General features: G+C 45.4%; 1 protein-coding gene across 1 annotated transcript in view; it reads right to left on the bottom strand.

Annotated features, from left to right (window-relative positions):
- Positions 1–23,026, bottom strand: part of RNF7 (ring finger protein 7) — a 29,136-nt gene extending 6,110 nt beyond the window's left edge. The window contains exon 1 of the mRNA XM_086943701.1: positions 22,607–23,026. Coding sequence (XP_086799827.1) covers positions 22,607–22,784 — 178 coding nt within the window. The 5' untranslated portion in view covers positions 22,785–23,026. The remainder of the gene's footprint in view (positions 1–22,606) is intronic.
- Between the last annotated feature and the right edge of the window lie 4,741 nt (positions 23,027–27,767).

The following is a 27,767-nucleotide window of genomic DNA, read 5'->3' as shown; positions in this document are numbered from 1 at the left end:
CTTTCAAGCTCGCGATCGGCTGCTGCCAAAGCATAGCCTGAAGAGCTCTCCTCCTGTGCGCTCCTCCTGTGCCCATCTTCCTGTGCCCTCCTCCTGTGCCCATCCAGCGTCGGCGTTGCTGAGGCTCCTCCATTTGGCCCCAGATGATGTGGGATGGCTTTGTGGCGTGTTCTCCCCTCCTCCCGGGACTGCCTCCCGTTCTGCGAACAGCTGTCTTGGCGCCTGTGGTATTTCTTCCCTGACCCCTGGTCTCCGGATCGAACTCCGCTGCCCCAGCTCCTCATAAACGATGAGGCTGTGACTTTGTTGCAGACTGCCTTTTTCCCCCCTACTTGCTGGCTATGGCAGCCCTCTTCCTGGACTTTTGGACCTGGACCTCTGTGTCCCCGCCATTTTCTTCTCATGACTCGCTTCTTCTTCTACCTTTCTCCCCCGCCATTTTAGCGATCTCTGACCACCCCCCTCTGTCCTAACGACCTTTCTATTGTCTTTCCTGCTGCCTCTGACACACTCCTCGCTGTCTTACTCGTTACCATCTGCTTCCCTCTCTGGTTTATCTCACCTTCCTGCCCTTCTCTGTCCCTCCCTTGGTGGTGTGAATGCATCTCCCCTCCGACCCCATTTAATGGAACTCTGCTTTTCTGTATATAGAGATAACTCTAATCACTAGTATATGCAGTAGACCTTTGTACTCTCTACCATTCCTATGTGACTCTTAGAGTATATCCAGTCGTAGCCCTTCCCTATGTATATAGAGAACTCACAAGTCTCTTCTTTGTGTGACTTTACATCTTGTACATTAGCAATTTTTTTCTGTTTGTATCTTTGATGTAACACATGTAATCCTTAGTCCTTATGTTTTGAAACTGGTTCTTATGTAAAGCGCTCTGACACCTTCGGGTAAAGTTTACGCTATATAAAATCGCATTAAATATATAAATAAAAATAAATAAAACTAGGAAAGTATGTTCCCGGCATAGCGGAGATCCCTGTAACAAAGGTTAGGCCAGCAGTCTTCTCCCCACGCCACTTATCCAAAAGATGACTGAAAGAAGACTGAAGTGTGTCTTATGTCAGAATCAGGTTTCGGTGTTGTTGGAAATGTTAATTTGTCCTACTGCGTTATTGAAGAAACGTACCTGTTCAAAAAATGCATAGTTCGATTAATAATCGCAGCAGCGTGATTGTGAAAAGTCACTAAACAATTCGGCTTCCCAACATGCAGGGGCCATATTCATAGATGCAGCAAAACATGGAAAGCAGGCTGAGCTTTTTAAATTCTGCGCTATACTGCAGGCACAAATGATCAGAAAGTAATCCATATAGCTAACAGAGGTATCATTTGAGCGCATGAATAACAAAGAAGTCAAAACTATTTTATCGATATAATCATGTTAGAAACATTGTACAACACCGTTACTGCCACTAGGACGGCCTCATAACAATAGTGGCCTTTGGGTCATTGTCCACAGGGTTCTACATGTTATGAAGATCTTCCTTGTTCGGTTCTGTCACTATGGGTAGATTTGAAGTAACAGAATGTCGACTTTGTACATTTGTGCAATTGTGCCTTTTCCCTTTTGGTAAATCTTTTTCCAAGCTAACCGGAGTCCATAGACATGATTTGATTTCACTAGCAGTCACTTAATTGGACTCATAGATCTCTAGAATATGATTTATGGAACCTTCTTTCAATACGTCAGAAAAGATTTGCTTTTTGTGAGGGTACTAGTGATAATGTTACTACTTTTGATCATACATACTTTGCTTAATTTTTTATTACAAGATTTACAACAACGACTTTTACATGCACTTCAGATAAACGTCATATACAGTGATTTTAGCACCAAGTTTGTGAAAATGTTGTATCTATGTGTATCTGGCAATGACACACCGAGGAAAGGAATTTGTATTTAATTCACAAGAATCGCTTTCACGACCTTGATCAAAAAGATGATTCCGCAGGACAGTCTTGATGTGACATGCTACTCTTATTGTTTAGCTTTATTTTATTTTCAATGTAAAATAGTTGTTTGGATTAGACTTACTGTGTGATGTTTGATGAACTTGTATTAGCTGAATAAACACAGAAATTAGAATGGCTGGTGCTATTTCATCATACAAGGTATAGGCTCAGAATTAATTGGCAGATTCGAAACATTCTGTAAAGGTGCAACCAACACATTTTTATATGGAATGAGGATTCTCAGCCTCCGTGGCTAAGGCGAACGGATGTAAACCAGTCCATCTATGTCTTCCACATAAAAGGAGAGCCTTGTATGTTCACAATGGCTAGCTATACAAGTTAGGTGGCTTAGCACACAAAATATTACATGCTCATGATAACCCATTAGAGACAACTATCCATGGCTGTACTAGTGCTATTTCTCAATGCGGTCCCTGGAACTGATCAAGATATAGAGGCCCACATCACCCAGAAAGGCCCATAGCCTCTTAGTCATCCAGCTTAGGTTAAGCTTTACAATTAAAGCTCCCACCGCCAGTACACTGAGAGGCTACAATAGCACTGCTTGAACACAGCCTCAGACAAGTCAGACACCAGTTACTTCACTTGAGCGGGTTTGAATGTAGTGGCAATATTAGAAATGGAGATAAAACACTTTCAATTCAGATAACACACTTTCAATGTGTAACCTCTGAAAAAACGATCCAGTATACATAGCTAGAGAACACTATTTAAGAGAAAATGTGTTGCTATTCACGGACCTAAATAAGAGCCTTTTGGAAGTTTAGATGTTCACTCGACAACCATTAGACCAGAACTGGTCCAAATTAATTATTTTACAGTGAAGGAAAACTCCAGTAATCTGACATGGCAGGTGTCGCTGTCGGTTTATCTTTAGTTCCCAGGAGTAGCCATGCCATGCTTCCATAGGTTTGTAATGGTTTCCTGTAAGCACTTCATTGATGTATGATGAAAGAGTCGACTTTCAATAAGCAAGCTAAGTCAGGCACCAGTTTTGAATCGTCTATACTTGCCAAGCCCTAATGTTTCTTAAGAGATTTAATTGACGATAAGGAACACCTGAAGAATCCAAGGAAATACTTCAAGTAGCAATAATACATGACGCACAGACTTAATTACCCACACTCCTGAAAAAATGGAAACACAGCGAGTGCCCATTTAGTGTCTCGAATCTAGGTCATTACTTCGCTTTGCATCAAGAGTCATTACATCGTGGTAAGTACATTGGGAGAAACTCTCCACCGGGAGTGTTTGCATGGATAGTGACTTTACATCATTACTTTATCTAAATGTAGATACACCTATATGTGCATTTGTAGACACATATTGTTCAATATTTGGGTAGATACATGTGCTTATGTATAAGCACACGTTTATGCACCTTTATATTTTACCAAGTGTCTCATAAGCTATACTTTAGGAAGCTGACAAATATTTGCAAACTTTATATTGGGAAACAGGACTCAGTACCATACCAGACAGTCTAGCAGGGGCTACTGTAGAAAAAACAATGTTACTGATTAACTCTGCACTGACCAACAAGCAAACAGGCTGTCTAAACATATGTAGTAACTGCTTTTATTATTGCAATATTTGTTTGCAAGGTAACAGTGTGTCAATGTAAGAAACACTATCTGACGCAAACAGCAGACTTGCAAAAGCTTGTCAGACATCTAGCACGTAACCAGTGGATTGATGATAAAGGACTTATTTTAGTAAATTATATTTTTTATGGAAATAAACCAAAAAAGATGTAAGAAAAGAAATTAAAGAGAACCAGGACATTTGAGTGGCCAATTTTGCTAAGAGACGCGGTGTTGGCTCAACATCCTGTCATTTTGGAGTTTCAGTCATGCTGAACAGCAGATGTGCTGCTAGACAACATGGCGAAAAGACATCCAAATTGTCAAGGCCAATCGTTCGGGCAGTACCGCGATCTATTGGCTTTGCCAGTGCTTTTTCAGTGTTAGGGTCTTGCTGAACAAATGTGGAAGTGATAGTGAGAAACAGTTGAGGGGCTTTGAAGTAAAGCGAGAATGTGTCGTAACGGCCAGAGCTGCCAACAGGGGAACTGGGAAATCAGATTTGTATCACGGGTCAGCTGAACAGTTTGTGATTCTGGGCAAATCACTAACGTTTCCCCCTGCCTGCGACACTGAATGTTTCATTGTGTAATGTAGCTGGTGTGCACAGAACAAGTGCTCTAATACCATTGGATCGTGCAAAAGGAACAAACAAGCAGCAACGAGGGAGGTATTGGGGGGGGACGAGGGAAGCAGGAGGGGAGATGGGCAAGCAACAATGGGAAAAAAACTCAATTAAAGCAGGATCAGCGACAAAAATTAATGTGTCATTGTGTAATGTAACTGGTGAGCACTTAAGGCGCTCCAATACTATTGGCTTGTGTTTGCGCAGTGGCAAGACAGCCTTTGGAGCGAGCGCTCGAATACTATTCGATAGTGCAAAAAAAATAAACAAGTGCTGTTCGTGTTTTAACAACTTGTTACGGGCTGCATTGGTTTATGTACACGCAAATGCATTTTAGTGGTATGTGTGCATGTCTTGTGTGCATGTGTACAAGGGAGACGTCCTGAAACAATGAGTACTCCTATGGAGTGCTTGAAAACAATAATAGCTCCACAAACAGAGAGCAGTGTAAGGAGACATGTACTTGGACCATGTGCCATGGGAGGGCCAAACACAAGAAGAGGGCATGATGCCTGCATGCCAGAACGAATGGCATCAAAGAAAATAAGAGATGGGGAGCGTTGCTTTGCGAGCTGCAGTATGGCTGCTCAGTGAGCGAGCTCCGCCGGCCGAGACCCTATCCTTTACGCAGCCGCTCATCTTTAAGAGTAAATTCCTGCTACCTTGACATATTTGAGGACGTATTGCCGATGGTAACAAGCGGTGAAAGTTTGGACCCATCCTTTGTCATCTCGCCGAGTTATGACCTCCGCAGCATGGTGAGGACACTTTGGGCGCTTATCGCTGAAGCTGCGACCCGGCCGCACTGCCAGCTGTGGGCCGGGGTCGCATTACAGGCATAGTCGGGATTCGGCCGATGCTGCTGTGATCGGACCTGGGAGGAAGAAGTGCTGAGCCCAGGCGTTGGCACTGCTGCGGAGGGGACATCTGGCTCTGGGGGCCTGAGCCGCCTCGGGTGACCTCGGAGGCCCACGTCCGCAGGTACGAGGTGGAGCGCGGGACGTGCGGAACTGCGCTGCGGCCTCCCACTCAGCTGACAGCGGTAGATATAGTGCAGGCATATTTGCAAGAGACGGTCGGCCCGGCTGAGTTAAGTGAGGGGATGAAGAGAGGCTGGTAATCGCGGCGCTGTCTGCGGCGTGACTGTGCGGACCTGACGGCCCGGGGAGACGGCTTACCTCCGCAGGCGCCATTTTGAGGAGGTATGAGACTGCCGCCCGCATCGTGGGAGCAACACCACCTATAATACTGCACAGAGGAGTTGACCTGAGCATCTGGGGAGGGCCCTATGCGCATTTGCAGAGCTGAATACTGGATTAGGGGACTACCTTATGGGACTTGGCAACATGGAGTCACATTAACAGTAGTGATGTCTGTCCCCGCCTTTATATGAACCTCCAAGACTTTGAATGGGCTGGTAAGAGTAACTCGTCGAAAACTGCAGATTGAGCAGCGTGGGTGGGGTTGCCGCCTGACCAGCATAAGACCTGACAAGCTGTCCGTGCCTGTGGAATGGTGAGTCTCGCCGCAGTGTTGCAGAGTCTTTGCCTTATCAAACTATTGGTTGTGATTGGAGGGAGATTCCCAGTGGTGCTCTGCTATACGGAAGAAAGATAGAAAATATAGCGCCAGCTGGACGGTCACATTGTATACAGATAACCTTTGGTCACCAGAAAGTCTAATTTTGTGGGGGTGGACTGCGGCGCCTGTGGTTGTGGACGGTATACTAAGAATCTGCAGTACAGCGAGAAGGGCGTGCCACACTGCGTAACCATGGGCAAACCAGATTACAAACAGCCCAAAATTAGTTTTGACCAGCGTCGTTCTACTAGACAACATGAATCTGACACGGAGACTGCCACTGGGGGATCCGCGGATGGGCACCAGGAGGACCAGGGCAAAGACCTACGTGCACTCATGTTGGAAATGCGCTCTAGCCTGCGCAATATCGACGCCAAATTAGATACCTTAACAACGTAGATGGAGTCAGTCAAAACGCAGTTTGGAGTGCACAAACACAGACTGGATGTATTAGAAAATAAGCATACCGACCTATATGAATTTCAGGCGGAGACCAAAGACCAAATCTCTCAGATGGATAAACTCCTTAATGTGATTAGAGCTAAAAATGAGGATTTGGAGGCCAGATCGCGCCGAAACAACCTACGCATCACGGGAGTGCCGGAGACGACGGCGATTACGAAAATGGAGGTCTATAAAGCGGATATGCTTCAGGCCCTGTTTGCCGAGCATTTATCACCGGTCTTTGCGGTGGAGAGAGCCCACCGTGCATTGGGAGCACGACCTCCAATTGGAGCTCCTCCGCGGCCCATATTGGCAAGAATGTTGAATTATCAAGACCGGGATGCGGTGCTGAGGCGAGCTCGCACATTGGGAACGATAACTCACCAGGGAAACCAGGTCGCGTTCTACCCGGACTTCACTCCGGCAGTGCAGGCGGCCAGGAGAGAATTCTTGCCGGCAAAAAAGATCCTACTGCAGACGCAGATACCATACTCGTTTCTCTACCCTGCTAAACTCAAAGTTTCCTATGATGGTTCCACTCACTTTTGCCTTTTGCACGGACGCCAAATCTGCCTTGAAATTTTCAAAACACGTGGGTAGTAAGCGGAATAAGAAGGGACCAAGCTCAGTGGAGACATCAGATCGCCAGCTAAGTGATAATGACTAAATAGTGTGCTATTGTTCCCCTTTTATTTCCTTGCTTCAGTATTGCTCGTAAACCTTGAGAATGGTATTCTTTGTATTTGGCCGCAGGAGGTGGGTGAATGCTTTCCTGTGCAGCACACAACTGCTTGGGTCCTCGTTATTGCTCACTTAATTTGTCGCAGTTCACAGCGATATATATATTAGTTATAAGATGTACCTACATACTTAGAATTGCCTGTGTTAGATTGCTGAGGCGGACTGAGAGGGGTATGTGCTTGTAACCGCAAGATGAGCAATGGTGTCAGTCTATTCTGCAGAAAGTCCACATGCCATGTTTAATAAGTTATGTTGCAGGTATAGTCTCTTGCAGTTTCTTGGCCGCCCTGTAACAGTAGGGAAGTGTGCCGGTACTCACACGTCCCCATGGGAAATTTCCCTGAAATGTTCTATTTTGTGTTCTTTCTGGGGAGGAATTTGCCTCAACCTGATTGGGGGGTTGACCTGGGAGGGGGGGTTAGGGTAGGGTTTGTTTTGGATTTGTGTGTTGGTGTCTGGCCATTAAGGGATGGGATTGTTACGTGATTTAAGGACAAGCTCACATACCAGACGGGCGCAGCGGTGACACTTCTGTAACCTTACTCACAAACACGAGGCGAAGGTGAACGGTTTAACATGGAACATCCGTGGCCTGAATGATAGTAGGAAAACTAGGTTAGTTCACACATATCTTACACAACATAATATCGATGTATGCATGATACAGGAGACTCCTCTCCGCTCCCAATTATCGACAAGGCTCAGGCACAGGAGATAGGGCTCGGCATATACTTCAGTATACTCTAATTACTCCAGGGGGGTTGCGGTGCTGATGAGACGGGGCCTGGACTGGAGAGAGAGAGGGGGTATATACAGATCCAGATGGCCGTTATATAATACTTCTGGGCTATTTGGGAGGTACCTTGTTGATAGTGGTAGCGTTATACGGCCCCAAAACGGACTCACCTGAGTTCTTCCAAGACGTTGGGCTAAAGTTAGAGCCACGGGCTGTGCCACGTCCCTATAGGGTGAGTACTTCAATGCCATCCTTCAGGATGACTTGGACAGACCGGGAACGGCAAGGACTCACCACCCCGCAGCTAGCAAAGTATTAAACGCCCTATTAGAGGAAGGTGACATGGTGGACATCTGGAGACTCCGCCACCCCCTGGTTAAAGAAGGCGCGTGCTTTTCCGAATACCATCGTGCCTGGTCTAGGTTAGACTATTGGTTAATGACAAAAGATATGGCCAGCTGGGTGGTCGATGTCAAGCATTTGCCGAGAACTATATCAAATCATTCACCATGCTTGCTGACTCTCTCACTGCCCAACACCACACGGAAGGCATTGTCCTGGAGGTTACCCTACAGGTGCTCTTGGATGATGCATTTAGAGAAGAAATATGGACTGATATTACGGAATACTTCGCGCTTAACACAGGGACCTTGGAAACTGAGGTCTCACTGTGGGAAGCGTTCAAGGTGGTCATCGGGGGTCAATGTATCTCTCGACAAGCAGGTGTTCTTAGGGCCATAAGAACTACCTTGAGTAATATTGAGGCACAAATCAAGGATTTGGAGACACGTATACAGGTAGGTGGAGAGCCGTCCTCTGAAAAGAGCGAAAGGCTAAGCTGATAGAATATGAAGAGGAAGCACAAAGGGAGGTAAAATTCCTTGGGAAATACGCAGAAGCCAGGAGATGTGGGAGGGAGACAGACCAGGTAGGACATTGGCTGGTATGCTTCGGGCCCCACGCTCCACGGCTTTTATCCCAGAAATTCGTAATCATAGGGGTGACACTATCAGGGGCTCCTCAGCTATTCTAGATGAGTTCTCCTTGTTCTAAACAAATTTATACACCGCTACACAAAATACCTGTCCTGAGGGCATGCAGGAGTTCCTGGACTCAGTGGCGCTGGCATGGTTCAATGATAGGTAAAGGGAATATATGCACCTGCCTTTCACAGTTGAAGACGTTAAAGACGTCATCTCCAGCTTGCCTCTAGATAAGGCCCCGGGATCTGATGGTCTTACGACCGCCTTCGACAAAACTTATGTAGAGGAATTGGCACCCAAACTCCTTGCCGTATATTGGGAGGCGTACGACACAGGTGTTTTGCCTCCGTCAATGCTTGAAGCGATCATTATCACTTTACTAAAACCAGGCAAACTAGAAATCGAGTTGGACTCATACAGACCATTGTCACTTATCAACGTAGACGTGAACATTTTTGGCAAAACTGATCGCGACTAGGTTGCAACCTCTACTTACAATGATAGCGCTGCCGGATCAATCGGGTTTTATACCCGGGAGGTCCACCTCCCATAACCTCAGAACGGTGTTCTCAGTGCTACATTACCTGCACCCTCATGTACAGGCTGCAGCGGTTTTCTTAGATGCCACAAAGGCATTTGATTAGCTCGAAAGGCCGTACCTGTTCAGAATTTTGAAAAGGATGGGATTTGGCCTCTTTTCCTTAACCCTTTCGCTGCTGATGACGAGCTCAGCTCGTCATATCTGCAGCAGATTAGCAATTTGCAGCACAGCGCAAAAATCCCCGCAGCAGCCATGTGGTTAAATGGATCAAACTACTCTACACTGAACCACTGGCTAGAGTGCGGGTGAACTATATGATCTGCGCTCCATTCCATATAACCCGTGGGACCAGGCAGGGATGCCCGCTGTCCCCATTATTATTTGCCATCGCGATGGAACCATTAGCAGCTCGTATCAGGCAGCACTATACAGACAAAGGTATAGGATTCGGTGCTAGAAGCCTCTTGATATCTCTATACGCCAATGATGCAACCTTGTATATTTTGAACCCGGAGCTCAATCTGGATGTAGTGTTGAGAGAATTCATCAAGTTTGGCGGCCTCTCGGATGTAAGCATAAACTGGTCTAAATCTGTGATATTCCCTCTCACTGATTAGACCAATGAACTCGGAGTTCCCGCTGAGGTGGGAAAGCAATGCTGTGAAATACCTAGGCATATGGGTAAGTAGGAATATACAAGAGTTATGGAATTTAAATCATGGTAAAGCCATTGCCTGGCTGGAGGAAAAAGTGCCTCTATGGGCCAAACTTCCACTTTCGATTGCAGGGAAAATTGCCTTGGTGAAAATGATTGTACCCCAGGACTGGTAAACTATCCATGGCTTTTTTGGAAGTCAAGGATGTTGCCCGTTTCGAGCCAATACTAGACATGATTACACCGGTGGAAGCAAGAAAGATTTTTCTACAATTTAGGTTCGGGATCCTTCCACTCCGCTGTTATACAGCAAAGAGGAGTAAGGACCATGAGGTTCAGTGCCCTGCCTGTGGTTTCTCAGACGAATCATTGCAGCATGTGTTCTTCGCCTGTCCTGGCTATCTCAAGGCCCAGAAACGATGGCTGGTACAGATTTGTAGGAACATTGGATCCAGGAACCATCAGGAAGCTTTTCAGATATTGAAATCTGATCTCAGTATACCGATTGTGTTTTCAGTTTCTAGATTTTTGTTTTCCATGTGGTGCACTAGAAGGGTTCTGTTGAAATTATCTAATGTGGTCTAGATTACTTGGCAATGTTTTTACTTGGACCTGTTTTTAATTGTCCTTTTTAAATTATGTCCTAGATTTATACTGTGCTATTATTCTTAACTTCCCCCTAGACTAGCTTGCTTTTTTTAATTATTTATTCATCTATTGCCATGCATCCCCTGATTTGTATAGTATAGCTTGTCTATCCGTAGCATAGCTTCTGTATTGTACATGGTACTCGAAACTAAGATACTGGTGCTGCTTCCCCCTCCCCAATACCCTATTTTGATATCTGAGATTAATCATGTCGCTGTATGTGTTTTTAGTGCTGCACTTTTAAAGGTCGTAATGACCGAAATAATGTTTTTCTGAACTGAACTGAACTGATTGTATACCCAATCCTTTTTCAAGGCACTGCGATCCCTACTGGTATCCTTGTTATGGGCCGGTGGCCAGGCTAGGGTATCTTGGGAGCTACTGTCCTTGCCGACCGGGCAGGGAGGGCTGGGTGCCCCGGACATGAAGCTGTATGCTCTCTGTGCACAGGCACAATTCTTGCAATACTGGGTTCATCAGACGCCCTTTCAACCACATGTAGCAGTCGAAAAAGATGCAGTTGCACCTGTTCCACTCAGGGTGGCAGTATATCAGAAATTTAAACGTCCCATAGACACTCCTGAGACTCTCAGATGGGCCTGGGATGGACTACGTAGAAGAGCGGGCACACAGATTTTATATGCACCCGCTATCCCCCTGATGCAGAATCCCATGTTCCCCAATGTCAGGGATGAAATCAATAACAGGGTGGCGCAGACGATGTCACGCCATACATTTGCTGATCTCTATCTGGGTGGGTATTCAGGGACCTTCCTAACGTGGAGGAAGGCCAGAGGATCTCTTTTGGAGAGTTGTTTCTATATCATAAACTCTGCGCAGCCTGTCGTGAGTTACATGCAGGCTTCCCCTCCCAGCCTACCCCACTGGCTGCTCTGGAAAATTTGCTGACTACACCATCGCCGCACAAACTTATTGCCAGATTGTACACTCCTATGCAGAGGGAAGCACCTGTGACTGCTTCTGGTGCTCGCCTTAAATGGGATGTTGAGTTGATTCCGCCTGACGACCAGTGGTCATACTGTTGTGCCCAGATGTCGGACCTATCGCCCAATTATAAGCTTCGGCTAATTCAAATGATTATTTCTGACGATGTGGTACAAATGTTGCCTCCTTTATACATATGGCATGGGAATGTCCGGCCATTAATGAGTTTTGGTCCCAAATGTTTTAATCAATAAACCAGATTCTAGGTCTGGCGCTGTCCCCGTCCCCGCTGCTTGGACTATTGGGATATGTTAGAGACACTCATGTTAAAAAACGTAAATTAAATGCGCTGTTATTGTTATTTGCCAAACGACAGATAGCCCTGTGCTGGGGGAAAAAGAGGAAGCCCAAAGTCAAAGAGTGGGTGAGGGAAATCACATATGGCCAAACTCAGCTTGCTACGTACTGGGACTTAATGCCACCCACTTCTAGACCCAGGAACATCTGGCAACCCTTCCTTGACTGGGTGCGGGCTGGGTCTGCTGGCCCTGTCGTTGCCAAGGACGTTGGAACTAATGTTGGGCCTGAGTAATCTACCTGTCACTGTGCTTCGATGTCTGTGCGAGCTAGAAAATAGCAGAATTTGAATTGTGTGTAACATCTATGGTCATTTTGGATGATTATCGTATGCAACTGTCACACAGGGAATCGTAATGTTTGTCTGTTTATTAGATGGCAAATTCCGTCTATATATATGGTACTGTGCACCGTTTTGCCCACTGTCTTTAAATTTCTTGAATACTGAATTATCTAATGATTGGATTGTACAAATGGCTACCTTCACACTACTGTTTTCATTTTTGTTAATGATTGCTCCTCTGTTCTATACTGTATCTCTTTTGAAAATCAATAAAGAAAAAAAGAAAATGAGAGATGCTGAAGTTTACCAATGGTAGGAGATGGGCAGCCTGTAAGCCCACAGACAGAACACAACAGATCTCTCCAAGACAGCACATGCACTGTCTAGCGAGACCTAAACATAAAAGCTCCTATTAGACCAAAAAGCATTTTGCTCCTGTGGCCTATTTAGAGACTAAAAACAAGGTTCACTAATGAAATATCCGGCCACACCCTACAGTCAACCTGTGCTACGCATTTATGAAGTCAGGACCAATGGGGGTTGACAGTCTGCAACAGGTAAGCACAAGAAACCGTATTTGTCTGTCCCCTTGGAACTCTGTCCCTTGTTGATGGATATGCATAAAAACACCATATACTAAAGGTCATAAAAAATCCATATACTAAAAGGTAAGCTAAACATGAGAAGGTTCTGCCAAATGTCATACTGGTCCATGATGCCATTAAAAAGATTAGCACATAAAAAGACGTTTGGACATCGCTTTATTTTTGCCGCCCTTGTTGGATCTTCTGACATTTGAGATTCCTGTACTTGGCTGAATTTGATAACAACCTACAAATATCAAGCCGATCCATTTACCAGTGCCAACTAACACTTTTTTTAACGCCCTGTTTAACACAACCCTCCTTGATGGATTTGCATGAAACTCCATATATCATGAGTAAGGTAAACATAATGGCTTGCCAAATTTCATGTAAATCTGCCATACAACTTCCAAGATATTAACATATGAAAGATTGTTACTACCTTTTAAACTTGTTCCTATTAGCTTTATGTGCATAAAACTTAACAAGCCAAATATAAAATGGGGTAATGACTCAGTCCACTTTTGTCACTGGTTCTCTACACTGCGAGTGTTGGCATTTTGCTTGTGCGCATGTGTCTAAAGATTAGTCTACTTCAATGCTAGGACTGGTGGGTTAATCTCTGCTTTTATGTCGGCTTTTTCTTTTGTGATGGGACCTTTTTTAATGTATTTCTTTTAGGCAAAGATAGACAATGGCATTTGTACTCTTTTTTTAAATTACTTCTACACTTCTAATTGTTGCAAAAAATAAACTAATAGGAATGTTAGAAAATATTGCAGGCTTGCTATGGCCATTCTCATTGGCTTTTCCAATGCTTGTTAAAATGTGGTTTCTATAAACCTCAAGCACTGAAAAGTAATTTATTTTCTGATACTGGGTAATGAAGAGGGCCATATGCTAAAGCCACAGTCATCGTTACTAGACTGCACTGGTTTACAGATAAATAAGATCACCCGTCAAATGGAGTACTCTGAAGCAATGGCAACTATATATGCTACTTCACATTGGAATTCCACCGTTTTATTTCCCCTAATACAAAGATTTTGCCCAGAAAGGGGCGAATCTGTTCACCAGTGGAACACAGAAGTCTAGGGGTGGCAATGGTATAATACTGGAAATTGAGGCCGGCTGCATTAGGTGTAGATAGTAATTCTTTTCTGTTCATGGGCTGGTCACATACAGTAGAGCATCTTCGGTTGCAAAACACGGAGGGCCAGATTTAGAAAGATTTTGGATTGGGTTTGCAATAATTTTTTATAGCACAAACCCGACGCACAATCCTTTTCAGGATTTACAAACCAATGAAATTGGTATTTGCGCTGGTTTGTAAGAAAAAGTATGAAAAACCAGTGTGAAGCGCTGATTTACTTTACTCTGCATCAAGGGGCATTTCATGGGTGGTACATGGACGTTCCCATGCAACCACCCAGGGTTTTTGATGCAAAATCGTATCAACTAACAATAGCAGCCAAGACACGAGTTTTGCACCAAAAATTAACACCACTTGAAAGCAAGTGTTAAAAAGAAAAAAAATGTTATTACTCCTAACTTTTACCTCTTTGCATATGTGCTACACTGTACTGTACACATCCAAAGTAGAAAAAGTTATAAATCAAGTCTAAGGATAGGATTTTGTACTAGAAGGCCACCCTTCTAGTACAAAACCTATGCTAGACTTACACAGACGCTTTTGCACTAAGGTGCATAGGAATGTGCTTGGTGCTCAGCTGCCCGATTGTGCACCGGTGATAGGAAGCGTGGAGGAGAGTGCCATTTCTCTGTAGATATGGCACTTTCCTTCTCTCTCCCTGTCACGCAACTCAGTGCAGCAACTTTTGGTGCTGCGTTGCATTACGTGACAGTTTAATAAATCTATGCCCGAGTGTTTTATTGGCTTCATGTCCTTGCTGTCATGCGGCTGTAAGGATGTCATGAGCAGTAGTGTCAAGAGATTTGTAAATTGCAAAAATAAAGTACTAGCACTTTGCCACATCTTCACTTGTAAATTATTCATTAAGTATTAGCAACCTGAGGGATTAGATGGATCCAAATTGGATACATGGCACATTCTTCATTCAAACCCTTGTCTCATGCAGGCTTCACCGATATCTTCAACGCCCTCAAAGATACTTACTAATTTGAAGATGTTTCACTCTCGTCTACCATCAAACACCTCTCCACAGAAGCTTTCTCTGCCCCTACTTACGATCATCAATGCATCTTCCCAGAAGCTTTCAAGACAGGCCAGATCCACTGTTTACTGACTAAACCCACAACAGACACAAAGGACTTTGTCAACTACAGGCCCATCACCTATCTACCATTCATCTGTAAACAAATCAGTCAACGTCAACTCTAAAACCACATTAACACCAACCATGTTCTACATGACTACCAATCAGGCTTCTGATCATGCAGCAGCATGGAGACAGCTACATTACGAATCATATTATGCCCTCCGAGTACAGATGAAGGTGCACCCTTTCCTCTTGAACTGGACCTACCAGCTGCCTTCAACACCATCAATCATACCATCCTCATCTACGCCATGACACACAAATGCAATGCACTTACAATGTAATTTACTGGACTCCTCCTACCCATCCAACCAACACCCGTTGGTTAACATGGGCACCTACTGGTCCCAGAAGATCCCGCTCTCCTGCTGGTTCTCCCACACTTCCATGTTGAATCTTGAAATCTTCAACCTCTACATGAATCCCCTTGGACTCTATTCACAGATAGCATCAAAATGCAATAATCCATGCCTCAAATACTGCCTGCACCTCATCCAGACCTGTTAGTTCAGCACATACCTAAAGCTCAAACCAATAAAACAGAACTCCACTGTTGGCTAACAACAACTAGTGCAAACCTGGCTCAGCAACTTGAACCTGGACAGATTCAAACCCCAACGTTCATCCAATGCCAAGTTACTCATATACACCCTGGACTCAAACTAAATTGCAAGGATCATATTGCGAAGAAAACCTAGGCCACCTGGTACAACTTAGCTAAACTAAAGAAAGTATCCCTCCAAGAAAGCAACTTCCAATCTGCCATTCAGGCGTTTATACTCTTGCATCTCTATGGTGGCTATGCCCTGCTCCGCAGCTTCCCAGACTACACAATGGCCACCCCCTCTTTAGGGCATGCTGCATGCATGACAGAACACACGTCATCCCTGGTCTGAAGACATATGGCCATATCACCCCCATAGTGAGGGAATTCCACCAACTCCCCTTGCCAGCCCGCACAATCTTCAAAACCAACTGCAACATCCACAAAGCCATTATAACTGCACCCTCGCCTATCTAGCAGACAAGAAGGCCTTCTCCACTTATTCACTCCATAGTCGGAATAACTCACTACAGCTATCAAGACTGCCAAAACTCTACTTCAATTCACGAAAGAGCTGAAATCGCTTGTCTTTAAAGAACACTACATCACAACGAAGTAACCTTCCACCTCCACTCTCAGAGCCCAGCTTTCGCTCCAATCATTTATTGACTGTATCTTTGGATCTGACCAGGTACAAGGGTGCGATGCCTTTAGGCAAAGGTTCGCACTTCACAAATACCAATTCCATAAGGTTGAAAAGGCTATTGTCCCCCTCGTTTGTTCATACTACATGTGTCTGAGTTGCAACTAAAATATTAACGTTTGAAGGCTTAATCGGAAATCTGTGGAAAATTAGCAGATCATGTAAGCCCAGTCCCAGTGGAAACTGAACAATCCATCACAGTTCACTCACATTGCTATCAAAAAGGGGAAGCCTGAACTTTGGAGGACTTCGGCATCTTCTATGTGTTACATAAGGATTAATTTCTAATGCATTAGATAGCCATAAACTGACTTTGTGAAGAAAACGTATTCAAAATAGAATCGAACAGTATTATAAGAATACCACTGGGGAACAGCCCAGCTGGTTTTACGTTCTCTGAAACTGAGAATTATTTGCCATATTTATGATTAAGAAAGATCATCATAGATGCGACACAAAAAAAATTGAGGAGGTAGAGGCAAGGTTTATCCTCCTTATAGGTACAATTAACACATAAAAATCTAAAGGTTCGAAGAAAACCTGCCCTGGGAGTTGGTGTATTGAATACAGCGAGAGTCCACTGTAATCACTCAATTGCAAAACAACTTTTTTCCAAGAGACACCTCACCCAGCAGGGTTGCCCCTTGGTGGCATGCTTCATCTTTGGGGTTTATCTCAATCCTCTACGGATTGAGGTGTGCTACGACTTTGCGTTAACACGGGAACACTTATTTGTGTAATAAATGATAAAGTTAGTAAATTGGGAGGGAGAGGAAAACAAAGTTAAAATTACCTGACTAGTAGGACAATTGTTTTATTCCCGCCCCTAGCCGGTAAGGTTAAAATCAGGAGTTATGACTGAAGTCTAGGACTTTAATGAGTCTGTGTGCTTCAGAAATACGCAGTCAACCTGTTTCGAGACGTTCCCCTAGTGGCTCTTCATCAGGACTTATCGGGAACCCAGTCCCAATAGTACCACTCCACTAAATCCTATAATATGGATTTACTGGGTTGCATGCCATGCGCATGCACCTAATATACATAAGGTTACTAATGAATCGACCTGTATCTGTAATGACAAGAAAGAGAACATATAAAAAACACTGGCTCATCAGCCCAGCTGACAAACCCAAAACTGTCTAAAGCTTTAAATATGCAATTCCCTAATTGTAAGGGTGCTCTGTAAATTAAAACATGTGATCAAAAGATGAAGCATGCCACCAAGGGGCAGCCCTGGTGGGTGAGGGGTCTCTAGGAAAAAAGTGTTTTTCCTATTGAGTGATTATAGTGAACTTTCGCCGTATTCAATACACCAACTCCCTGGGCAGGTTTTCTTCGAACCTTCCGATTTTTTGTGCCAATCATCATAGATGTGAGACCAGTACTGAAGAGGTCTGCATGCTTGTCTGGTTCTTCACAAAGATGTACTGCGCATTGTTTCAAGGAGGTATACAAGTAAACATTCAACAACGGGTTTGTTACAGAGAAATGGTAAGCTGGTGCATGACAGCCAGGTAGCATGACAGACTATGCATTGGTAACATATCTTTAGAGAGTTTTTTTACATTTATTTACAATACAGTGGCAGTTGTGGCAAGGTGTAAGGCATGGCTAAGGAATAGCTGGTCCTTAGCATGAAGTTTCAAGTGTGTATAGTGAGTTTTGTGAGCTTATCCAGATGAAAAGAGATGCCTCAATGGTGATGTGGCATGGGGCAACCGACTTTATTGACGACCTAGCGGCCTTGGGTCTGCTTCTCGCCAACTCTGAACCAACTCACACGAAAGGGCACCTTCTCGACCCGGTGTTTTCCAACATCCCTTCCCTCCTTTTCATTAACTCTCAACCCCTCCCGTGGACGGACCACTTTCTAGTCACGACCCATCTCCCTGGAGCTTTCAAAAAGCCTCAAAAACCCCCCACCTTCACCAGAGACAGAGCGTGGGCCAGACTCTCGGTGGAGGATTGGTCCACAGCCCTGGACGCTTCGACCCCCAGTCTTTCTGAGGACCCCTCCACCGCCGACTCCCAAGTCAGAGACTGGATATCCTCCACTCTCGATAATCTTATCCCCATAAAAAATCGGGAGATCAAAAACAGGATAAAAGGCCAGGCCCCCTGGTATACTCCTGACCTCAGGGATCTACGCAAAGAGTGCAAAAAGGCCGAGAGGCAGTGGAGAAAGGACTGGCTCCACAGTAACAAAGACCTCTACAATAGTGCAGTTAGACGCTACAAATCAGCTCTCAAACTTGCTAAGGCAGGATTCTATGACAACAGAATACAAAACGCCACCAATTCCACAAAAGAAGCGTACCTGATTGTCAAAGAACTCCTCAACATTCCATCAGCACCCACCGTTTCCCATGCCCCCCCAGACAGAAGTAATGACTTTGCCTCCTTCTTCGACTCTAAAATCTCGCGAATATTGGACTCTCTCCCCAGCATCACCCCCCACATCTCCACTGATACTGAGGTCTGTATCAACAGCCCACGGCTGTCCTCCTTTAGAGCAACCTCCCTCATTGAGGTCTCCGCCACGTTAGCCAAAATGAAAAGCGGCTCTCCTCTTGACCCAGCCCCGGCCAGACTATTAAAAGCTGCCGCCCCCAGCATAGCCTCCACCATCAGGGATCTCATTAACATCTCCTTGCGCCAAGGCACAGTGCCGCCCAACTGGAAAAATGCGGTTGTCAAAGCCCTGCTAAAGAAACCCCATCTGAATCCTGACAATATGTCTAACTATAGACCCATATCACTCCTTCCCTGCATCAGCAAGATGGCGGAGAAACTAGTTAATTCCCAACTCTCCCAATTCCTTGAGACCAACAAAATCCTGCGCCCATCTCAAACTGGCTTTAGGCCCGGCCAGGGCACGGACACAGCCCTCCTCTCCGTCATTGAGGAATCAAGGCGCATTCTGGATTCAGGAGGATCAGTGGCAGTGATCCTCCTGGACCTCAGTGCCGCCTTTGACACGGTGGATCACCGTGTCCTTCTACATCGCCTGGCCAGGGCAGGAATTGTGGGCTCAGCACACGCCTGGATTAACTCCTTCCTATCAGGCCGTTCATTTCAGGTGTGGGACGGCAACTCTCGCTCAGACCCCCTTCCACTCACATGTGGAGTCCCGCAGGGGTCCTCGCTTAGTCCCACCCTGTTTAATGTTTACATGGCCCCCCTGGAAGACGTTGTGACCCCCTATGGGATCAAAATTGTCAACTACGCTGACGACACCCAACTTGTCGTCTCCCTCTCCCAGCTGGACAAACACCCAGACAGCCTGCGGAACTGCCTCCAAGACATCTACTCCTGGATGTGCGAATCTTCCCTAAAATTGAACGGTTCTAAAACCGAAATTATGCTCCTGGGCAACAAATGGTCATCAATCCCCGCTTCGGTGTGGCCGGACACCTTTGGTGAGATACCCACTCCAAAGTCAGAAGTCAAAACGCTAGGCGTTTGGCTGGAACCAAGCCTCACCATGAAGACCCAGGCAACCAAGACCGCTGGATCATGCTTTGGCCTCCTGCGGTCAACCCGAAAAATTCTCCCTCTCCTTCCTCCAATATCCAGGAAACTGCTGGTTCAAGGGCTCATCCTAGCCAGACTCGACTATAGCAACGCCGTCTACCTCGGTGCACCGGAGTTTACCTTAGCCAAACTCCAACGGGCACAAAACGCCGCGGCAAGGATTATAATGGACCTCCCCCCCAGAGCCTCTGCCAAATCAGCCCTCAAGGCCCTGCACTGGCTCCCTGTCCGCCAACGAGTTGAGTTTAAGGCAATGTGCACCAGTCACAAACTCATTAATGGTGCCGGCCCTGCCGCCCTGAAAGACCTTGTCGCCCCCTACAAAGCCCCTAGGGCACTGCGCTCGGACGACGAGCATTTGGCCATCGTCCCTAAATTTAAGAAGGCTCGGACCGGTGGCCGTCGCTTTTCGGTCAAAGCCTCCTCAGGCTGGAACGCACTGCCTCGCCACTTGCGTCTGGAACCCTGCCACGCCCTCTTCCGGAAAAAACTAAAAACTTTCTTATTCCCCAAATAATCCTCCGGTCCCCCCTCCTCTTGGGATATCACAGCTCTATAGCGCGGGGATGCCTCCGGGTCACCAGGCGCTTTATAAATTTATAAATAAATAATAATAAATAAATGTGGTAAAACGATTGGAGCTGCTCAGAGGATCTGAAACGTCAGTGGGCACACTGGGGTCTGGGTATGGTTAGAAGGTGAAACATGTCTGCCGGCCGGGCGTGGTTGTGGTGTTCGCGCAAGAGAGACCTCTGAAGATATATTGTAGTAAAAAGTTTATATTTAGCTCTGTGTTTTGTAAATATCCATCCTGCATTTGCTCTGTATTTAGTAAATATCCATCCTACAGGATGTTTCTAAACTGAAGTGGACGATTGCCTTTTCCATAAATATACAGTGCTATTCAGGCTTGAGCACCACTGTTAAAACTGGCACAAGTGGGGTTTGCATCCATGAAAGTATTTTCGTACATTAGCTAAAGGCAAATCGTGCTTCCTCTAATGTTGCATTCTCCATTACCAACAACCTTCAGATGGTTGTAACTGTGAGTACAACCCTATGAAAAATGGGTAAGAAAGTACCCAAGTAAGAACAAATCATTTGCATACTTTACTCCCCATATTAACACACCAAGTGTTAGCTGAGGGCAAAAATGAACTCTGGGCCCAGCACGAACGTTATTTGCACTGGGGAGGTTGTATACATGTTTTTTACACCAAGGTGTAAATTGTCCTAGTAGTGTTTGTGTGGTAAAGGTAAGTGCATCTGCTCTCTTTTTTTTAGCACTAGCAAGAACGCTTTTATATACAAATGCAACAACGGGCAAGAATGGTTTCAGGTTCCTCTGTGCACCCAATTCAGTTAACATCCCAAGACCTATATTCACACAAAAAAAACAAGCTCCTAGACACTGCTCGACTTGTAGTGTGACCTTAAAAAATAAAATCACCCCACAGCGATTACCAAGATTGGAGAAGAAAAGCGGAGCAGGGACTGCAGTTAAAAGCTATGCTGTTCTTTCTTTCTCGATATTTTTATTAGTAGGTCTGATTGTATAGTAATAAAGAGATCTCAAGAATAGTTTATTCCTTAACGTGCTCGAGTCAACCCCAAATGCAAAGTTAGAAGGTTATCAAGAATATCACCACATATGAAGAAAAAAAACATTCCTCCAATCAGTGCACAATGTGTGCAAGAGACGCTGTGGAGTAAATAAATGTAGTACTGCGGACTATACAATACATTCAGCATCCATGAAACGTGCCTACTGAATTCATCGGCATGCATGGGTTAGCTAATAAAAAAAATTACGACTTACTACGATCACAAATATATATTGCAATAGTTTCTATCTCACTGAAAGCTTCTTGAGCACATAAAAAAAATCAGTAACATCATGGTTAGGCTAGATTGTGCACGATTATATATGAATTGTGAGTTAGAATAAAACAAAATGCAAACAAAATTCGGTTCTAGCAATACTACTCGCACCAATAAAGGTTATTTGCTATAAAGTACATTTTACTGGTAGTCAAAAATAACACAAAGATGGCGGTACACGCTCACGTCCCTTTTACAGAAAGGTCTCATATTGATTTCAATATAAGCGCAGACCGCATCTAAATCGTCTGTATTATTACCACAATTAAAAGCTATATACATCCATGTTACAAAATCCCCCCTAAACATACTACAGGATAACTTGCGTCCGTAGAGCGTATATTCTAATGCCAGACGGCCTCCATAATAAATTAGGGAACATGTGGGCACTTCACATATATTCCACGCTGCCCTTACGGTGGTTTATATTTCTATGGACGCGCTTCTATAAGATTACTAAGGTATCCGAGTCTAACACATCATATTGTCCATTTTACGCCAGCGCATCAACCCCTGGCTTATGTGGTAAATACAGAGTCCGACATCTAAGAAATCTGCAGTGACTGCATTGCGCGTTATATACGGGGAGGGAGGGTGCTGGTCGAACTGATGGAGGGCGGCGGATTATCAGCATCCCTGTAACTTCTCCATGTATGCGGCCTGCGTAGGGGAGGGACAAACGACCTGCCCCACCCCTGTTTTCGGGGGGAGGGACCATACGGGAAGTAACCAACTCTCCCTTCCATCTACTCCCTTGGATGTGTACAGTTTGTAATAGGCTCGTCTATCCAAGCATGCATTTGCAAAAGGGGGGGGGGGTTCTTTTTCACAAAACAACCAGCCGTACTCAATCCCACACGAGGGAAGATCGGTGGTAGTGTCGTAAAAAAACATTCGATTTCTCAAGCCAGCAGGCCTCGGCGAAGCACCGGTCTAGAGTAGCGTTCTTACCCATGACCTGCACCCGGCAGATGGCGCAGGTGTCGCACTCCACGTCCCAGCTCCACATAGCCACCGCGTTCCATTTCTTCAGCGAGAACATCTTGTCGGTGGTGCCGGCTCTGGAGCTGAAGGACGCGGCGTGGGAGGGAGGAGGGCCCGGCTCGTCTCCGTCATCCATGTCTGCCATGGCGTCGGGAGGGAAGCGAAGGGGGAGGGCCTTAGGGTGGAAGGCCGCAACTGCAGGCGGCTGCCGCCAGTCGGCGCTACGGCTCACGCTGCCTGAGCCCGAGCAGCTGTACAGCAGCAAAACGAAGTGTTGGTGTTGGAGGCCCTCCTCCACCTGCAGGTTGTACCTGCGCCTTATCCCTGGTGGTCCGGTGGACCTCTGACTCCTTCTACTGCTCTGCTTATTCTGCTCCCTTTATCCTCTCCTTTCTGCTTCGTTTTTCACCTTTTATTTTTTCACCCTTTTACTCTCGATCACTTTTCTTCACTTTATTATTTTGCTATCACCTTACATTTCTTACTTTTGTGCTGTTTTTTGCTCCCTTTTCGTGCACATTCCTGCCCGTTTGTCCTGTCCCAAGGCCCCTCCCCCCCCCCCCCAGTGCGACGAGCGTAAGCCAGTTTCCCCTCCCACTGTCGAGCCCTCCCTAGGGTGACCAACTGGCTGGGTGCAAATTCAGGACGGTCAATGTAAAAATTCAGGACAAAGTGCCAAAATTCATTACAGAAGGTCAAAATTCAGGACAAAACAGACATTTTACAGACATATCACAGGAGGTACAAAAGTATATAAGTAAATAGACAACCAAAATTAGTTCAAGTCAAAAGAAGTTTATATACGGTTGAGACAATCGTGCACTTAACGCTTTTCAATATGCGCGCAGCTTTGCAAAAGGACATCAGGCTCTTTCTGCAATCAAGATTTGTGCCGGAGAAGGTACACCACATGCTGTCACTTTATTAGGGCCCATTGTCATTCTATCTGCGATAATCGTCTGCAGTATCAGGATGATAATGGGCCAGTCCACAGTCTTTGCGAGGTCCAGGAGGGGCTGCTGCAGGCAGCCTCAGTCTAGAAATCAAAAAAGATAAGAGCGAGGGGCCCCTAGTGGAAACATAAACTCAGGGGGCCTCTCGCGGGGGAACAGCATACCTTCCTGAAATTCCTGAATTTGATTTTAGTATGATGTCTGTAAGCCGTCCGTAATTTGGGTACCCAAAATTATGGACACGTTACAGACATCATACTAAACTTACGGATGGTCCGTGAAATTTACGGCGGTTGGTCACCCTAGCCCTCCCCGACCCGAACTTAATGGCGGCCACTGCGGGGACAAGCGAGCAAGACCACTGACTTATTGTCAGTGAAATTGCTCTCCCACCCTCACAGCTCCACCATCAAGTGAGGCCCTCCTGAGCCCCTGCACTCCTGAAGTGTTGGTGTTTCTATGCCCTCCTCCACCCGCAGGTTATACCTGCGCCTCATCCCTGGTGGTCCAGTGGACCTCTGACTCCTTCTTTCTCTCTGGTTATTCTGCTCCTTTTATCCTCGCCTTTCTGCTCCGTTTATTTAGTTTTTCACCTTTTATTTTTTCACCCTTTTACTCTATCTCTTTTCTTCACTTTATTATTTTGCTATCACCTTACATTTCTTACTTTTGTGCTGTTTTCGCTCCCTTTTCGTGCACCTTCACGCCCGTTTGTTTTGCTGCTGCTGCCCCGCGGCCCCTCCCCCCCAGCGCGACCAGCCCAAGCCAGTTTCTCCTCCCACTATCCAGCCCTCCCTAGGGTGACCAACTGGCTGGGTGTAAATTCAGGACGGTCAGTGTAAAAAATTCAAGACAAAGGGCCAAAATTCAGGAAAAAAATTCAGGATAGACGATCAAAATTCAGGACAAAAATTTGGGACAAAACAGACGTTTTACAGACATCACAGGAGGTCGCACAAAAGTGTTGAAGTAAATAGACAACCAAAATTAGTTCAAGTCAAAAGAAGTTTATATAAGGTAGAGACAATCGTGCACTTCACAGCTTTTCAGTATGCGCGCATCTTTGCAAAAGGACATCAGGCTCTTTCTGCAATCAAGATTTGTGCCGGAGAAGGCACACCACATGCTGTCACTTTAATAGGGCCCATTGTCATTCTATCTGTGATGATAATTGGCCAGTCCACAGTCTTTGCGAGGTCCGGGAGGGGGCTGCTGCTGGCAGCCTCAGTCTAGAAATAAAAAAAGATAAGAGCGAGGGGCCCAAGTGGAAACTTATAAACTCATGGGGCCTCTCGCACGGGAACAGCATACCTTTCTGAAATTCCCGAATTTGATTTTAGTATGATGTCTGTAAGCGTCCGTAATTTGGGGACCCAAAATTACGGACACCTTACAGACATCATACTAAAATTATGGATTGTCCGTGAAATTTACGGACGGTTGGTCACCCTTGCCTTGCCCGACCCCTACTTAATGGCGGCCACTGCGGGGACAGGCTAGCAAGACCACTGACTCATTGTCAGTGAAATTGCTCTCCCACCCTCACAGCTCCACCATCAAGTGAGGCCCTCCTGAACCCTTGCACTCCCTTTTACTCTCTATCACTTTTCTTCACTTTATCATTTTGCTATCACCTTCCATTTCCTACTTTTGCGCTGTTTTTCACTCCCTTTTCGTGCACCGTCCCGCCCGTTTGTCCCACCGCTGATGCCCCTGTGGCGCCTCCCCCAGCGTGACCATCCCAAGCCAGTTTCCCCTCCCAGCAGTTCAGCCCTTCCCGACCCCTACTTAATGGTGGCCGCTGCGTGCCCATGCGCAGCGGGCATGCCGCTGGCAAGCCTATCTGTGCTTGTCCGCGACCTGAACGCGACCCGCGCCAGGAACCCTGGACCTCCGCACCGCTAACGTTACAACCCAGCGGGACTCCATCCACTCAGCCCAGGACACAACAACAACTGCAAGCTAGCATCACCAGCCGACACCCACAGACCCATAAGCTGTCACTGCTGCTGCCACACTTGCAGCACCGCCAAGACCACGGATCCTGCACAACCCACCTCTAAGAACACAACCACACCAAAGACCCTGCAATGCATCCTCCTCAACGTCCGATCCCTCCTCAAACACAGCACCAAAATCTGGGACCTCCTTGACATTACTGTCCCGGACGTCGTGTTCTTCACACAAACCTGGACCAACACCACCTCGGGATCGGACATCGCCATTGCCATTCTCCTAGGATACAAGATCTCCCAGAAGGTCCGCCCCACCCGCCCTGGAGGGGGAATCGCCATCGACCACAAATCCACCCTCCGGCTGAGCACACTCCCAGACGAGCCCTCAGACCTGATGGAAAACCTACACAGAGTTTTAGCAATGGGTCAGGAATCGTTGCTTTTTGATATATCTCGTGGGACAAGGCAGGGATGCCCATGATCTCCGATCCTCTTTGCCCTCTATATTAATCCCCTTATTTTAAAACTGCTAAATGCTGAGGCAATTAGACCAATTACTTTGGGCCCCTTTGACACTAAAATATTAGCCTACGCCGATGATGTGGCGGTAGTAACATCACACCCCACGAAGGCAATAATTGAAATTGAACAGATCACTCAAACATTTGGCCAAGTCTCTGGTTATTCCTTAACTAGGGATAAAACGATGGTTATCTGCACCCAAAATACTCAATTTATAGACTCCAGGAGAGTAGAAAGTGCTGTTTATCTGGGAGTCCGTATATCCCCCAAAATTGACGAGATCGTCAAAATAAATTATGACCCTCTCCTACAAAAAATTAAAACCGATCTTAAACGGATAGATGGCATACATCTCTCGATTATTGGAAGAGGCAATTTTCTTAAGATGAATATTCTACCCCGGGTCCTGTATTTGTTCCGGGCGATCCCGTTATTGGTGGATGATAAAACCATCAAGGCCCTCGAATCCCAGATGAGTAAGTTCATATGTAGATATGGGAAGATAAGGAGATCTATCCGCTTTCTATCTCCCCCAGTTATAAGAGGGGGCTCGCAATTCCTAATTTGGGATTCTATATGTTGGCAGCTCTGCTCCAGCAGATGTTGTCATTATTCCGTGCAAAATCTTTGGAAAGTGAAGCAGGGGAGAATTATATACCATCAATATTCGAACTGGTTATCAGGGATAAGGCTAATGGCCTCCTAGTAAAACAACTTGAACCTTCATATTTCAAGAAAGTGAAATTTAAGATTATATTGAGTGCCTGGGGGATTTGGAAGAAAACTCGAAGGCATTTGAGTATTCCTAAGTATAATAAGTACACCTCGCTATGGCACTCTACCTTACTACCACCACTAATATATGATGTGATTGCTAGGAAATGGGAAACTCTAGGAGTTTTAACCCTTGGTGATTTCTTATTGCTTTCTGTCGGTCAAAGATTTCAACAGCTGCAACTTAAATTCTCTATTCCCAGCAATAGTGTATTCAAATTTATTCAGATTAGTACGATTCTAGACCTAAAAAGTGCTGATATCATATTAGAGAATATCCCTATATTTGATTGTTTATTTAGACCTCTAACTAGGATTGGCATGATCTATGATATCTTAATTGACAGTCAGCGGGATGATGTTGCTTCTATCGAGCAGGGCTGGTCAAGGAAATTAAATAACCCTAATGTCGACATTGATATGTCACTAGCATTGTTAACAAATTGTTTGTGTCTTCCAATTTCAAAGCACAGTTGTACAAGACTCTTTATGATTTATATTTTACCCCCGCTAAACTCTTCTCTTGGGGGAAAAGAGCTACCTCAGAATGCCCTAGGTGTGGAAAAACTTTGGCACACCTGCTTCATGTGCTCTATGAATGTGAAAAATTAGTAGTTTTGAAAAATATGATAACAGGATTTTGGCAGGAAGTGTTTGGACATCCAGTGGCCGAATCCCCTACCCTTTACATCTTGGGTTATGATAATACACTGTCACATACCATCGAGGAAGTAACATCTCTCTTTTTGGGGACAGCTGTGTAACGTATAATATTAACAGCACGTTGGAAAGATACAGATCCCCCTAATTTCCAGATTTGGTTATCCCGACTCTTAGGTATGTTTAATCAAGAGAAGGCGATTTTTACCTGCAAAGGTGTAAGGGCGAAAGCCCGGGGCATTAAGATTTGGAAACCAATCGAGA

The sequence above is a fragment of the Lissotriton vulgaris genome, chromosome 11 (assembly GCF_964263255.1).
Source record: "Lissotriton vulgaris chromosome 11, aLisVul1.2, whole genome shotgun sequence".
In the NCBI taxonomy this organism is placed as follows: Eukaryota; Metazoa; Chordata; class Amphibia; order Caudata; family Salamandridae; genus Lissotriton; species Lissotriton vulgaris.
Note: the sequence above shows the minus strand (reverse complement) of the source record. Positions and strands in the feature narration are given on the sequence as shown.